The 16,611-nt window shown below is 32.9% G+C and overlaps 1 protein-coding gene across 1 annotated transcript; it reads right to left on the bottom strand.

Moving 5' to 3' along the window:
- Positions 1 to 1,339: 1,339 nt before the first annotated feature.
- On the bottom strand, positions 1,340 to 15,586 carry LOC112018423 (disease resistance protein Roq1). Its single transcript, XM_065770670.1, is given in 9 exon segments — positions 1,340 to 1,692; positions 2,425 to 2,980; positions 3,754 to 4,244; positions 4,247 to 4,456; positions 4,752 to 4,937; positions 4,940 to 5,080; positions 6,539 to 7,628; positions 14,772 to 15,320; positions 15,405 to 15,586. Coding segments are annotated over 6 exon segments (2,427 nt in total). The 5' UTR covers positions 15,281 to 15,320; positions 15,405 to 15,586; the 3' UTR covers positions 1,340 to 1,692; positions 2,425 to 2,980; positions 3,754 to 3,953.
- Positions 15,587 to 16,611: the final 1,025 nt, after the last annotated feature.

The raw sequence follows: 16,611 nt of genomic DNA, 5'->3' as shown, positions 1-16,611 counted from the left end.
GATGAACAATATAGCTACTCTAATCCATAAACTAAACAACACAGCAGTATAATGGAATATAAAAGAGTAGGGAAGAGAGATGCAAACACAGAAAACACCAAGACGTGTTTTCGAAGAGGAAACCGAAGAACTCGGCGAAAAACCTCTCCGCCGCCCTCCAAGCGGAAATCGATCCACTAGACAATCAGTTGGGATACATGAGTAAGCAAGAGACCCTCCAAGCCTAATCTACCCGATGTACCTAAGCCCTCCAAGCTCCTACTCCAACAAGGCTTCTCGGAACCGTGTCTTGTCTTAGTTATCCGGATCCCGCAACAAGCTCCATGTTGCATCTGCCATTCCAGGCTTCTTCCAATGCTTCCCAGCAGCACCAAAACGTCACACAACACTCTCAAAAGGTGTGGTAAGTGTTTGGGCTATCAACCTCTCAATGGTGTGGAAATGGAGAGGGAAGGGTTGAGGAGATACCACAAGCAAGTGTATAGAGAAAGGTGGGGATGACAATCTCTAATTCCAAATGTGTTTGGCTAGGGTTTTCTCTCTGAAGCATTCCTCAACATTTGTGGGTAATGGGGGTTTATATAGGATAGGTGCAAAATGTGTGAGTCAGTCAGTACAGGCTGGCAGAACAGCATGTCTCGCGGGTGTCTCGCGGGAAGGCCTTACCCGCGAGATACTCGCGAGAGACAGCTGTCTCCACCTGTCCTGACTCTTCGCATTCCAGCATGTGCAAGGCACATGCTTCACTTCGCGGGAAGCTAAGTCGCGACATACCCGCGAGATTCCTTCAGCTTCCAAATTGCTTGAGTCTTCACACACTCTCTATCACACACCCCTTACATCAATTCCCACAACAAATACAGGGTATAAACAATTGATAGTAATTACAATCAAATTTGGCACGGAATAAAAGCCAACAAAACACATAGTTGTAAATCACAACTTTACATTGTTGTTGTTGTGTATTTACAAAATAATGGCTAGACCATAACTATCAACTAGACAAGTCCCAAAAAGAAGATTATTTCAAGAGTGAACTTGTTTGAAGCTTTCAACCGTGTTTGCTGACTTTTATTGCGAGGAAATATTCTAGATTGAAGACTTAATTAATGCTAACCTAATTATGTAGCGTGATTGATAAAATGTAATTGTCTAACTTCTCAAAAATACCAACTCATGCTGTCATAGACATCAACTCAAATACACTACATGAGAGAAATATGAGGAAGTTACTAGAATGTACGTTCATCCAAAAAAAAAGTTACTAGAATGTACAGCATATAGGCTGTCCAATAACAGTAGCCTCAATTGAAGTTCATTGTAAGAAAATCATTATAACTGAAACCATAAAATGCAAATCTGATAAGGACTAGAGCCCCTTGTATATGAAATAAAAGAAAAGATCCTGGCTATACTGTCATTATGAAACAAGATGGAACGATTTGTCACTCAATTACATTTTCAAATTATGATAACTGAAACCAAATATGAATTCAATACAACATACCAGGATTTTTTTTCTTAAGAAAAAAAAATGCAAAACATAGTCAGACTGACAGAAATGCTTATGAACTTCAAATAGCAGTAGCCTGATTTGAAATTCACCCTATGGAAAACCTCCCTGTTTAGTAACCAGTCAAAGTATAAACAAAACAGAGTGTCATCTTCTGCAGACATGTCGATTGCCATAACCTGCATAAATATGAAGACTTAGTATGGGACTATTAAAGAAAATAAAAAGTTCACTCATTAACAATCAGTGTAATTGGAGTTCGTTCATGCCTGTTCTAGAAGTCATGGCTTTGAAGTATATAGAAACATGCTAGAGAAGGAGGTGCTATGCAGTTTGTAGTTTTAATGTGTAAAATATTATTTGGCAAAATTTTCTTGCATTAGCCCGCCGCACAAGGTGGATATAAAAATAGCTAAATACTCAGACACTTACATATAGGATGCCAAACTAGGACTGAACCATGCATCTAACTTAGAAAAATCCTTAGAGCAGTGAAGCTTGTGAATGTATTTCTTTTCTAGATCATATTCGCAACTTGCCTAATAAGGTTTTACCAGTTATTAAGCTTGTGGTAATTGATGACTGATAAATTACTGATTCTCGCAAAAGTTAAGCTATTAGGAAATAGTAACTTTAATCATGTAACCGTAATTCTAACAATGATGATAATGTAGAGGCTTAGACAATTGGCAGTGAGCTCATGGAGGGGATTCAGCAAAAAAAAGAACTCATGCAGGGAATCTAAGGTTTCAGGGACACAGAGAGTATTAAAATGATTGGGACTGGTTATGCATAAACAGAAAAATAAGTGGACTTACTTGCTAGCCACAAAACCAGCTGAACAGCTAGAAATGAATGAAAAAAAAAATGATTAGACATTTAACAAGAAGGATTTTTGAGATGATCATTACCACAGAAAAGCTCCTAAATGCATTTAGGCTCAGTATCGTTATAGCTACTCAAGGATCTCGACACCATTCAACCCGTAGTGACTTGGTGACTCCCCAGTTTGTGCAATTGTTTGGTTAAACTCTTCCACATCTTGCTCGTATACCAAACCAACCCCACAATGCATCACTTCCCTTATTGAGCCATAGTTCTCAAATACAACCTCAATCAGACTGCATTGATCAGCATTTGGAACAGCAGCAAACCAATCATCACGACACAAATACAATAGACAATTGTAGTGAGCGGTCTGCGGCGAGGCTGTTATTCTAAAGAAAGTTTTAGAGGCATATTGACTGTGAGGTATGTCACCAAGGCTTTCACACGAACTCCAAGACCAAATCTTTCCTCAATTACATTGATATGAGCAGAGAGAATGAATCCCATCCATTTACTATTACACCAATTTGGACACAGTGCTATCCTTATTGAATCCCCTCGAAATGTATAAGTTATCCACCCCGGAATTCCATATCCGGGAATAATTGTCTGAAATTCAGTTTTTCCACGAAGGAGTCCCTGTACCCAAAAAAAAATGAAAATAAAAAAGATACATCATTTAACAGTTTGAGTAGAACTGTAAATGTAGCGAGTTGTTTAAGAACAGCTTGAGATGGTTCAGAAAAATGCTTGTTATGTTTGTTTAACAAACAAGTCAAGTTCAAATCCTAGTTTAGACTTAACTATTGAATGAGTCAAGCTCAAACATACTAATATGTACTTGAGATTGGATTATATAAATTTTTAAATAAGTCCATATGATATCAAATGATAATATAAACGGTATACCAGAAGTAAAAATTCATATATTTTAAAAGGAAATGTTAAGCTCGCTAAGGATTATTTATTGTGAGTTCACTTAATAAAAAATTTGTATAAATTAATAAAGTGGCTGAAAATATGACTAAAGTAACAAGTGAAACAAACAAAAAATAAAGTTAGCTTTATTGACTCTACCGCTTATAAAATTGGTAAAAAACCTGACATAAAGTATAATGATATGACATAAAGTAATTTCTTATTGAGCACTTTACAGTGCCTGTTAATACTACCCTATTTTTAAAGGGGTAAAAAATTTTAGTCGTGATTTTACTATACATAGAAAAAGAATAAGTTAATCATCAAGTAACTCATTAACAAGTTCAAGCTTATTTAACAAGAAAATAAGTCAAGCTTGAACATATATTGTTCGGTGATGAACTCAAAATTGGCTTGTATTTGAAATATAATTACATGAAAAAGCTTTACCTTTTAATACTTGATTCATTTGAAAGAGAGAGAAAACTGAGTACCTGGAGGTAACGGTTCAATATTGTAAATGCTGCTCTACGGCTGACTTCATCATAAGAAGGTTCTGACGGTTGAGGCAATCGGTAATAGCTCCAGGGTATATTCCGCACAAATTGTTCTTTCAATCGATCATTCCAGACATCATTGGCTGAGGGAAGTTTCCAAATGGAAGTTCCAATCAACTCAAGTTCCTTCAAACACTCTATTTCCAAATGCTCTCTGGCAGGTCTTTAAGACGGAAGCATCCCGTAAGGACGAGTTTTTTAAGAGAGATCAAACCATTCATATTACTTGGAAGACAATTGAGATATAGGCAGTATTCTAGATTTAATATAGTAAGGGCAGTCAAACAATCGATTGATGAGGGTAGTGTTGCGATTCTAGTCCTACCCAAATAAAGTTTTGATAGGCTTTTCAAAATTCCATTAAATTCTGGAATTTCCCTGAGTTGTTCACACCCAAAAAGATTAAGAATTTGAAGGGACTCCATTTCAGTAGATATGCTGGAAGATTGGTAAGAGATACACAGTGTTCCAGATCTAAGACAACAAGCCTCTTGAGTTGTCCAATAGATGGGTGGATGTCAACCAAATTAGTGCAACAACTAAGAATTAGTCTCTCCAGTCTTGGAAACCCATTGAAGTCAGGTGTATGAACAAGCCTCGCTGAATAACTAAGATCCATGCATTTTAACTTGTCTAAATACTGTTCAACCCCAAAGAAAAAAAAAGTGTTAAGCATATAATTTACTTTGATAAGATAAATAAATTTTTAAATTTAGCAAAATTATTGAAGCCATTCCTCAATAAAAACAGTAAGTCTTGAGAGCTGCCAAGGTGGTAAATCGTTATTGGTAGATAAAAGAGCAATGTAAATAATAAGCTCATACGAGAATTAGTAAAAACTTGTCAACTTAATTGTTGTGAAAATCATTATGTCTATTACACTACTTATGAAAAATTAATAAATAATAAAAAGACAATTAAAAGAACAAAATTACCTTCACTCCTTCCCAAAGATATTTAATTTCGCTAAATTGTAAATTAAGTTCAACAAGCTCTCTTGGTTGGAAACTGGACGGCAAAACTTTTGAAGAATAACCAAACCAGTCAAGAAATCTTAGGTCATTTGGAAGATGATTGAGGCCATTCAATATAGACATATTGTCAACTATAAGCAATCTAAGATTACCCATCTTTGAAAAAGCTTCAGGAATGACTTCAAAGTTCCAATGTGGTACTTCCCATTCATAAAAGGGGCTTCAAAGGTCCAATCTCCTCTGTCCCATTGGTAACGGTTTATGACTATGGCTTTAATTGCTTCTGTTGCCTAAGAATAAAAGGCATACAATCAGTAAATATTTGCAAAACAAAAGATAAGAATACTAGAATTACTCAAGTTTATACTGTGTTAAAGGAGATGAAAATATCTACACCATCGATTTTCAAGATACTGAATTTAGGTATACATCAGATTTTACAACTTGCTGATTTGTGTGACACAAGTGATAGACATTTTCTACTAGTACATGAACCTATTACTTTTAATCAATCACTCATAGCCAAACAAGTAAAAATGTTGCGAAATTTGATAGAAAAATGGGTGTATCCCTAGTATTGTTGTTTCCAAGTGTAAAAGAGTGTTGCTTGGTACACAAGATTTTCAAAACATTGCTTGTCAATAGTCTAGCTAGGCATTCTTTTAATGTCTTCGATTGTGCTATTCGGATGGAGGATGTTCTATCCATTTTTTATTACATGCTTTAGGATGACATAGCCGTTTCTTCTTAATAAAGTTTTCAAGTGAGAGAGAGAGAGAGAGAACCCTAACAAGGAAAAAAAAGTACAAAATTATTTTAAAGTGATTAAAAAAAAAAAGAGCCCATGAACGAAGTTTCAATTAAGAAAAAATTTAGCCTTTTGTTTTGGGTAGCAATCAAGAGATGAATGATTGGATGATTAAAAAAAAAAAGATGACTTCAAATTTATGAATAATGACACAATTACATTGTGTTTTAAAACTATAAGAAATAAAGTTTTCAAGAGAGAGAGAGAGAGAGAGAGAGAGAGAGAACCCTAACAAGGAAAAAAAGTACAAAATTATTTTAAAGTGATTAAAAAAAAAAGAGCCCATGAACGAAGTTTCAATTAAGAAAAAATGTAGCCTTTTGTTTTGGGTAGCAATCAAGAGATGAATGATTGGATGATTAAATAAAAAAAGATGACTTCAAATTTATGAATAATGACACAATTACATTGTGTTTTAAAACTATAAGAAAATAAAGTTTTCAAGAGAGAGAGAGAGAGAGAGAGAGAGAGAGAGAGAGAGAGAGAGAGAACCCTAACAAGGAAAAAAAGTACAAAATTATTTTAAAGTGATTAAAAAAAAAAAGAGCCCATGAACGAAGTTTCAATTAAGAAAAAATGTAGCCTTTTGTTTTGGGTAGCAATCAAGAGATGAATGATTGGATGATTAAATAAAAAAAAGATGACTTCAAATTTATGAATAATGACACAATTACATTGTGTTTTAAAAATATAAGAAATGTGCCAGCGACAATATATTAGCATGTTAAATGAAATTTGGTACCCTATATTCCATTAATTAAGTACTTAGGTAACCACTTATCTATTGGATCTTTTTTTTTTCTTTTTTCTTTTTTTTGAAAACTAATTTATTGACGGAAAGTATGATATTGTACCTAATCAATCTTGTTCACTAAAATAAAATTCTAACTTTACCTCAAAATAAAATTAAATAAAATTTTATCTTTGCCACTATTCTTACCGTATTTTTAGTCAATACATGAAACAAATCCTCAAGAAGCCACAATCTGCTGCGCTTTCCAGGCTCTCCACGTGATTCTTGACGGACAATTTCTTCACCCATTTTTTGTAGTAAATCATGCATACATAATTTATTGTTTTCTATAGTTATGAGAGATCTCTGCATGAGAACATTCATACCACCTCTTGCATCAAGACCACAATTTTCTAATATCTCTACTACTCGATCTTTTGCCTTCCCTCTAAAGAAACATGCAATATCCAAGAATATTTCCCTCCACGTTTCCTCTAGTCCATCGTAGCTGACTTTAAGCGAATCAAATATTTCTCTTTTAGGATTTTTTTTTACACTTGCCAATGCACTTTTCCATTCATCCATTGATCTTCTACACAAAAAGGAACCCAAAGTAACTAGAGCTAATGGAAGACCATTAGCATAGTGTACAAATTCTTGGGAGAGTTGCATATATCCTTCTTTGGGTTGCTCCTTTTTGAAGGCTTTCAAACAAAAAAGTTTTAGAGCAACATCACTATTTAATGCATCAAGCTTATATCTGTTATGCACTTCATGTTGGACCAACAAATGTTCATCTCTAGTTGTTATGATGATCCAACTCCCCAATCCAAACCAGCCAGACTCTCCAGACAATTTTTCTAATTGGTCAAGTCGGTCGACATCATCTAGTACAAGTAGGATTTTTTTATGACATAGCCTATTCTTGATCATGCCAACTCCTTGATATTCATTCCTTATATCTATATTTCTTTCCTCTAAAATGTCTGCAAGAAGTTGTTGCTGCAATCGATGCAACCTATGTTTTTCATAATCTTCTCTAACATTAGCAATAAAACTTGAACCTTCAAAACGATTACGAAACATATCATAAACAACTCTAGCAAGAGTTGTCTTTCCCAGCCCCCCCATACCAAAAATCCCTGTCATGCAAACATTATTCCCAAGATTTAAATATGAATTGTAGAGTTTATCCACTAAAGAATCTATTCCTACCGAGTCGTTGAAGCTTGAGAAACTAGAGCTCGATTTATGAAATATCTCTTCTACAATACGTTGGATAAATTTTGACTCATGCCTACAAAAAAGATAAAACAATAATTACGTGATGGTCCAAATTAGTAATAAATACCCATGGGAAGAAGAAAAATATTAGGCAAAAATACTCCTTTTTTTTTTTTTAGTTAGTTACAACAAGGAAGGGGAATTCCAACCTTAGATGTCATCAACACTAGAAAGTGTCAACCAATTAAGTTACAAAGTTTTCGGCAAACACCTGAATGTTTTTACTCAAGCAATATTGATATAACATCTCATATATGAAAGGTATATTATATCAGTTACATATTTCAAATAGAGATATTTAGGGCTATAGTTTTTGTTATATTTTGTTGAAATAAATCCATCAAATTTTGTTAATCAATCAATCAATATGTATATATAAAAGCAGAGACCTCATACTAGCAGAACCTCATGCTCTCCCACATAAGGTCTCTGCTAGCATGAGGTTCTGCCATGTGACGCTTTATTTCACAAGGAATTTTTTTACATAAATTCTTTACTCAAGTGTCATATTAAAGATAAAAACTAATTAAAATTTAAAAGATAAGAACTCTTTATTTTCTTAGATTCATTGTATTAGGATATTTCTCAAGTGCCACATTAGAAATAAAGACTAATTAAAATTTAAAAGATAAGATCTCTTTATTTTCTTGGGTTTATTGTTTCAAGACTTTTCACTCTCTCACAAAGCACAAAACTTTTTGTATTTCCACTCACCATTTTCAACTCACGCACTTGTTCTACTTTATATATATCTATCCATAGCCTTTTATCTTCATGCCATAGGTTAGGTGGTTTTTTATTCTATTTTAGCCTTCATAATTTATTGGTTTCTTTGTAATTTTGGACTACTATTTAGTGTGGTATTGGTATGAGCCTTGACCAACAAAGTAAAAAACGATGATTATTTTGGAGTTTTCTTTGTTGTGAATCAAGATTATCTCAACTTTAGTTGCAACCTCAAGTTTAGTTGCAGCTATTCGAGAATAATGTGCAAACGGTGTACAAACTATAGTCATATTGTTAGTTCTCTCCATCAAAGCTACAATTAAGTAGTTCTTCACATAATTTTTATGTTCTTTCCCATGTATCTTTCACGTATAATACTTATCCACCTGTATCTTTTTCTATTACTTTTCTTAGTGTTGTTAATTATAGTTGTTGCAACTTGTAAGGATTAGTTTCAAATTATTTAATTTGTTGTTATGGTTTTGATATACGATGGTAAGCTAATTAGTGTGCTCTACTTCTCTATATAAAGATAAAGCTCATGTATAAAATTAATAATACAAGATCAGTTCTCCCAATTTTAGCTTATACTTTTCTTGAATTTTAGCATTTTGTTTGTCTTTTGTTTTTTAAAGGATATAAAGGCCCTATTAGAGGCAATTAAATATAGATAAATGAAAGTATTTCCAGCTAATTTTTCTTTGTATGCGTACATTCTCCTTATGTTGGTACACAAATAATTTTGTTTCATTTAGATTATGAAAAAAGTTTTTGAGATTGGGGTCTTAGGATTTGGTGTTGAGAATGAAGAGGTTGAAGAAGTGTTCGGTTTTAGAATTAAACTCTACTTTTTATCTAGATGTTATTTTATTATTTTAAATGTAAAATTTATAATATAGTATAGACTCCTAGAAATTTCTAATAACTATGAGAATCCAATCTCATATATATAGTTTAGCAAAAAAAAAAAAAAAACGCAATCAATAGTCGGAAACTACTTCTAGGATAAGGAGAAATTATAAAATACGAATTAAGAAAATTAAGCATCAAAGCATTCAGTAATATTATGAGAAACATCATAAATACGGTATAATAAAATAAGTATTATACATGAGTCTTAAGAAATTTCAAATGTAATTACTAAACATCCACGTATAGTGTGGGACATTAACTCTTTTTTTCTTTTTTTTTTTGTGAGAATACTAAGTATTTTTTTTTTAACAAACACACACACGAGGAGAGAGGAGAATGTTTTTTAAAGAAACTTACAGTGGTATATATCCAAAAAGGCCTAACTCTTGGATACACAACACAAGTTTTAAACATCTTTAACTGATACTCATTTTCCAATGTGGAATTAACCCACTGTTTACTTACAATTGTGGTTCTTGCCATGACATGTTTCCCATTGTCGAATGATTTAAAAAAAAAATACATACATAATTAAAAGCAACAAAAGAGGGAGAAAAGCGGAGAATGCTAGTAGCCACAAAGATTCCAGGATGGAAGAGCAAGTGCCATCAACCAGTTCCTTGATTGACAAAAAATGATTTTTTTTTTTTTTTAAGTGAGTTTCATTTTATGCTTGATTGTTGAGAGAAACTTTATTGGAATATTTAAGTTGAACACGCTAAATGCAATTATAAAAGTTAAGCCTTTGTGCCAACACAAATATAAGCCTTTACCAACTGTTTAGCATATATATGTGTGTGTGTGTGTGTTTTTTTTGGGGGGGGGGGGGGGGGGGGGGGGTTGATGAGAATCCAGAGGGTTGATAAAGCTCATATGGGAGTAAACCTCAGACACTGTAGTTGGGTTATCCACGGAAGTTAGCCATGTAATTTGTACTTAGACTAAGCAACCATAATTGGCAAAGATGTCGAGGACATGTGCCTAACCTCGGAAGGTCGAGGACAGAGTCAAAGGGAGCATGGCTAAGTCCGAGAGGAGACAAGGGTAATTTGGAGTTGAGCATGGAATAGAAGAAAAAGGAAGGACAAAGTGGCCATCCCCTCCGCATTAAATACCGTGCAACTACTTAGCTGGCCGCATTATTGAAAAAATAACCTTGAGTAGTGTTTTCACAGCTAATACTTTGGTGTAAAAACCTTCTAACAAGGTCTAATGGGACAAGTATCAGGGAAGTATAATCATGACCCTCCAAGTGTAAGATCTAGGTGCATCTTCGCTAAGAGATATAAAGCTAAGAAGCATCTGGATAAAAGGAGAGGTCTAAGAAAGAAAAGAAAGGGGGAGAGAGAGAGAGAAAGAGGACATCAAACTGTAACAACCTCCTCAGACCAAACCCGAGGATGAATACTTAGCTTTTTCAAAGCTATTCTCATTTGAATACTATACATACATCTTTGAATGTCACTTTTTATTGGAACAGGTACTTAAAGGTTGGCCTTACATCCCATCTCTAAAATTAATTGTGTGAGCGCATAGTAACTAGTGTACAACATTTTCATTTTTGTTGAATCCATTCCTCTACCCACCACAAAATATATAAAAGCTTTTAACTCTTGAGTTGAGGCCCAAATCAATATACATGATTTATCATTGAAAAAAAAAAAAAAAAGGCTTCAAAATATATATACTTTTGTTTCGTTTAAGTGTTGTTTTTGAATTTCTATTTTGGTGGACTAATATCAATTATAAAAACCTACCAGCTCTATTTCTTCAAAATTATGTAAAAATTTGATTTGTAAATAAGATGGTTAAAATGCACTTTTAGGCTTTAAGGATTCTATGGAACCCAAAACAATGATTGAGCCAAAATAGAATGGAGGGAGAGGAGAGTGGAATAGAGGGGAAGGTGATTAGAATATACTAAAATTTAGTTCATTATTGTAGTTATCTTCCGCTCTACTCTCCCTTTTTCTCCTTCCATCCAAACATATGGTAAATCTTTCTAAAAACAATTTACATGCCCACTATGAACTTAATCCAATATATAATTTTGCTGAAGGTAATTATGGACCTTTAAAGCATCATATTGAGTTATGAGCTATAAAAAGCGTTATAAATGTCTCCAAAATTGAACTTCAATTGACTTATCTTCTAAATGGACAAGCTAGGGAAATTGTTGAATGGTTGTCCATAAAATTAAAACATTGTGTGAATTTAATAATTGATGACCTCTTCATCATATAATTAATTTTTTAGTCGACCATTTTGTAGGTAGACTTTGACCTGAAAACTCCGTGGGTAAACTTTTTTTTTTTTTTTTGATAAACAAACACACTCATATATGGGAGAGGGAAATGGGCTCTGTGGGTAAATTTATCTTGCCAAAAGAAGTGAAAAAAAAAAAAAAAAAAAAAAAAAAGGGTAATGACAATCTACCCTTTGGTTTGGCCATTCACAATTTTATATTTTTGAGAATGCCCATTCACAATTTAGCAAACAAAGTTAGCTCAACTGCCTTTAAATTCTTAAGTTTTGTGAGTTCTAGTTAAATCAACTGGTAAATCTTTTGTTCTCCTCATTGGCATCTAAGTAGTTGAAGACCTTGTCCACCTCATTCATGTTTTCCAGTAGACAAATAACTTGTTTGGCCTAGCCTTGGGGTTTGAATCCAGGTTTGGGGTTGGGTTTGTTGTCACGGTTATGGTTATGGTTATGGTTATGGGTTCAGTTCTTTAATTATTTTTTGTGATTTTGATTTTGGATTGATTTTTTTTGGTTTGGGACTCACCAATTGGGTCTAAAACCGGCTTGACTGGTTTGGGTGTGATGCAATTTTTAATTTTGGTTTCCTTTGATTATTAAGAATTTTATTTAGTTCATTCTTAATTCTCAAGGATTTGATTGGATTGCACATATGCAACTTTTAATTTTCTACTTTGTGTTTGTTGCTATTTTTTCTTTGGTTTGTTCTTTTTTTTATACTGCCAAATTAACATGGAGAGCACCTTTGGCCGTTTCCATTAATTTCACAGCGGATTCATAGTAAAAATTAGAAAGTTTTAGAAACTCCTCCAATTAATTTTACAGGATATTCATTGAATTTTAGCTGACGATGGAATGTTGGTTCTCTTTTTCTTTTTCGAACTAGATTTTGGAGGAAGAGGAAGAAGTGAGATGAAATCGAGAGATAATTTTGTCCAGAAAATACAAACACTATTGAGTTGGACAGANGAAAGAGGACATCAAACTGTAACAACCTCCTCAGACCAAACCCGAGGATGAATACTTAGCTTTTTCAAAGCTATTCTCATTTGAATACTATACATACATCTTTGAATGTCACTTTTTATTGGAACAGGTACTTAAAGGTTGGCCTTACATCCCATCTCTAAAATTAATTGTGTGAGCGCATAGTAACTAGTGTACAACATTTTCATTTTGTTGAATCCATTCCTCTACCCACCACAAAATATATAAAAGCTTTTAACTCTTGAGTTGAGGCCCAAATCAATATACATGATTTATCATTGAAAAAAAAAAAAAAAGGCTTCAAAATATATATACTTTTGTTTCGTTTAAGTGTTGTTTTTGAATTTCTATTTTGGTGGACTAATATCAATTATAAAAACCTACCAGCTCTATTTCTTCAAAATTATGTAAAAATTTGATTTGTAAATAAGATGGTTAAAATGCACTTTTAGGCTTTAAGGATTCTATGGAACCCAAAACAATGATTGAGCCAAAATAGAATGGAGGGAGAGGAGAGTGGAATAGAGGGGAAGGTGATTAGAATATACTAAAATTTAGTTCATTATTGTAGTTATCTTCCGCTCTACTCTCCCTTTTTCTCCTTCCATCCAAACATATGGTAAATCTTTCTAAAAACAATTTACATGCCCACTATGAACTTAATCCAATATATAATTTTGCTGAAGGTAATTATGGACCTTTAAAGCATCATATTGAGTTATGAGCTATAAAAAGCGTTATAAATGTCTCCAAAATTGAACTTCAATTGACTTATCTTCTAAATGGACAAGCTAGGGAAATTGTTGAATGGTTGTCCATAAAATTAAAACATTGTGTGAATTTAATAATTGATGACCTCTTCATCATATAATTAATTTTTTAGTCGACCATTTTTGTAGGTAGACTTTGACCTGAAACTCCGTGGGTAAACTTTTTTTTTTTTTTTTGATAAACAAACACACTCATATATGGGAGAGGGAAATGGGCTCTGTGGGTAAATTTATCTTGCCAAAAGAAGTGAAAAAAAAAAAAAAAAAAAAAAAAAAGGGTAATGACAATCTACCCTTTGGTTTGGCCATTCACAATTTTATATTTTTGAGAATGCCCATTCACAATTTAGCAAACAAAGTTAGCTCAACTGCCTTTAAATTCTTAAGTTTTGTGAGTTCTAGTTAAATCAACTGGTAAATCTTTTGTTCTCCTCATTGGCATCTAAGTAGTTGAAGACCTTGTCCACCTCATTCATGTTTTCCAGTAGACAAATAACTTGTTTGGCCTAGCCTTGGGGTTTGAATCCAGGTTTGGGGTTGGGTTTGTTGTCACGGTTATGGTTATGGTTATGGTTATGGGTTCAGTTCTTTAATTATTTTTTGTGATTTTGATTTTGGATTGATTTTTTTTGGTTTGGGACTCACCAATTGGGTCTAAAACCGGCTTGACTGGTTTGGGTGTGATGCAATTTTTAATTTTGGTTTCCTTTGATTATTAAGAATTTTATTTAGTTCATTCTTAATTCTCAAGGATTTGATTGGATTGCACATATGCAACTTTTAATTTTCTACTTTGTGTTTGTTGCTATTTTTTCTTTGGTTTGTTCTTTTTTTTATACTGCCAAATTAACATGGAGAGCACCTTTGGCCGTTTCCATTAATTTCACAGCGGATTCATAGTAAAAATTAGAAAGTTTTAGAAACTCCTCCAATTAATTTTACAGGATATTCATTGAATTTTAGCTGACGATGGAATGTTGGTTCTCTTTTTCTTTTTCGAACTAGATTTTGGAGGAAGAGGAAGAAGTGAGATGAAATCGAGAGATAATTTTGTCCAGAAAATACAAACACTATTGAGTTGGACAGAATCCTAACATAGTTTCATTTTAATCCAAAATTTAGAGGTATAAATATAATAATTGAAATTTTCTGAACTAAGTTGTGAAATGACCAAACCACAAAGGGTGATTGTAATTTACGCAAAAAAAATGAGGAATATAATAACAATCCTAATCATTTTATAATTCATAGAAGATCATGTTCTTGAATCAAGATCCTTTTTAATTGTTGCAAAGGAGCTTTCCCTAAGTCCTAAAAGCAATGGTCACAAACTACTACTACTTTCTAGTAAAATACAAAAAAAAATTAACAAGTATATGTTGTTATATTTTAGTCATGCATGTCATGCTAAATTCTAATTGCTATTTAAATACTTTATGATATATGAAAGAAGATTGTCCTTTAAATATCAAAAGAAATATATTTGTCACAAAAATTACCTGTCTTGTAAATGCCAACCAGAGAGATTGGCAACTTCTGTTAAAGCATCTCTCCATGTTTCCAACTTCTCCATGCTTTCCTTGAAATGTTTTTTGTATTCATCAAAGGTTTGCGCAAAAATTCCAGTCTGTTTTCGTACATCAGATGGGTCTACATGGTAAAATACTGGTAGAATTATCAATCCTTTTTCTTTCATGCATCTAACAATATATGTAAGTTCATCCAAGCACCATGTGGAAGATGCATAGTTTTTTGAGAGAACAATGATAGCAAATCTCGATTCTTCTATTGCTTTCAAGAGATTTAGGGAAATAGATTTTCCTTTATCAAGTTTTTCTTCATCCCTAAAAGTGAAAAAACCCTTACGTTGCAAAGCCTCGTATAAATGGTCTGTAAAACTATTACGAGTATCTTCACCTCTAAAACTAAGGAAGATATCGTACTTCCATTGAGGTGTTAAAGAAGAAGCTAATGCCGAATTGCCTCCTGGAGTGCTCATTAAAGCCATTGAAATATACTGATGAATCTTGAACTCCGTACAATTAAAACTGAAGATATAAAATATATGAAGAAAATAAATTAGAGAAGAATAAAACTATTTGACGGGGTGAAGCAAAAAAGAGAATTCGAACCTTTTATAGAACTTCTCCTGCTCCACTCATGCTTGTGAAAATGAGAACTTTCATATTTGTGAAATGGAATTGTAGCAGTGACTATAAAGCTTGAAACCCTCTTGAGAGTTCCTATGTGTGAGAGAGAGAGAGAGAGAGAGACACACAATAAGAGGGGATAAGAGGGGACGGGATGGAGATGGGAGAGGGTAGGGCCGGTAGGCACTAAATCCTCTGTTCTTGGTCAAATCAACAATTGTTATTCTAAAGCAGACTTGTACGCAAGTGGCCAGCTAGGAAACGTCCTAGCAAGCCGACCAGTAAATTATTGAATTTTCGTGATCGTGCGTAAGCACTGATTACAAAATTATTGAATATATATATACACTGAAATATATATATCGTAGGAAATCAGTTGCGTTGAATTTATATATAATTTTTTTTTTTTTTTTTTGGTCTACCATAATTTAAAAAATAAAACACAATTACAATGACCAATTAGTTAAATAACAACAAAAATAGTGTTAAAGACCCAACAAAAAATTCGAGTGGAGTTAAATTTTTATTAAAATAATGCTATTGACACAATAAAATTTAAAGTATTAAAAAAAATTATTTTTAATAAAGTAATACTATGCAAATTACAAAAATTTTGCAACTACAAAAATTAAAGTTGAGTTGAATATTCATTTTAATAAAAGAAAAACATAAACTTTATATATTTGATTTTTTTTTTTATGATGTCAATATATTTATGTTATTTTTTAATTATATTTTATATAATTTAAGTCTCTTTAAGCATTCGCAACTAAAAAGCTTTGCAACTCCATCAAGTTGATCTTTGTTTTATTATTACCAAGATTCATAGATAGGAAACTTTCAATCTTTAGCTACTTCACGTGCTTAGCGATCACTTTTGGCGATATTTTAATTTTAATTTTTTTAACCTTCACTTAGCGATTAGTCAATTCTATGACTTTGTTTTGTGCCTTCGTGTTAAATCTGGCTTAAGAAGTTTAGTTGTTATTGTTGTTGTTGTTGTTGTTTTTTTTTTTTTTTTTTTCCTTCAAAATCTACGTTGAGTTTGGTTTTACTTTGAAATGGGTCAATTCTGTGTCACACTGGCCAATTTCATCCTCTGTTTTTCCCCGTTTTTCTTCTGTTTATTTTTTCAGACCCAAAAAATGTTGCATTTGAATGATTATGTTCTTTGCTCTCCGATATGAAA

Source organism: Quercus suber, unplaced genomic scaffold (genome assembly GCF_002906115.3).
Source record: "Quercus suber isolate HL8 unplaced genomic scaffold, Cork oak 2.0 scaffold_34, whole genome shotgun sequence".
NCBI lineage: Eukaryota > Viridiplantae > Streptophyta > Magnoliopsida > Fagales > Fagaceae > Quercus > Quercus suber.
The sequence above is the reverse complement of the archived record's forward strand: the minus strand, read 5'-3'. Positions and strand labels throughout refer to the sequence as shown.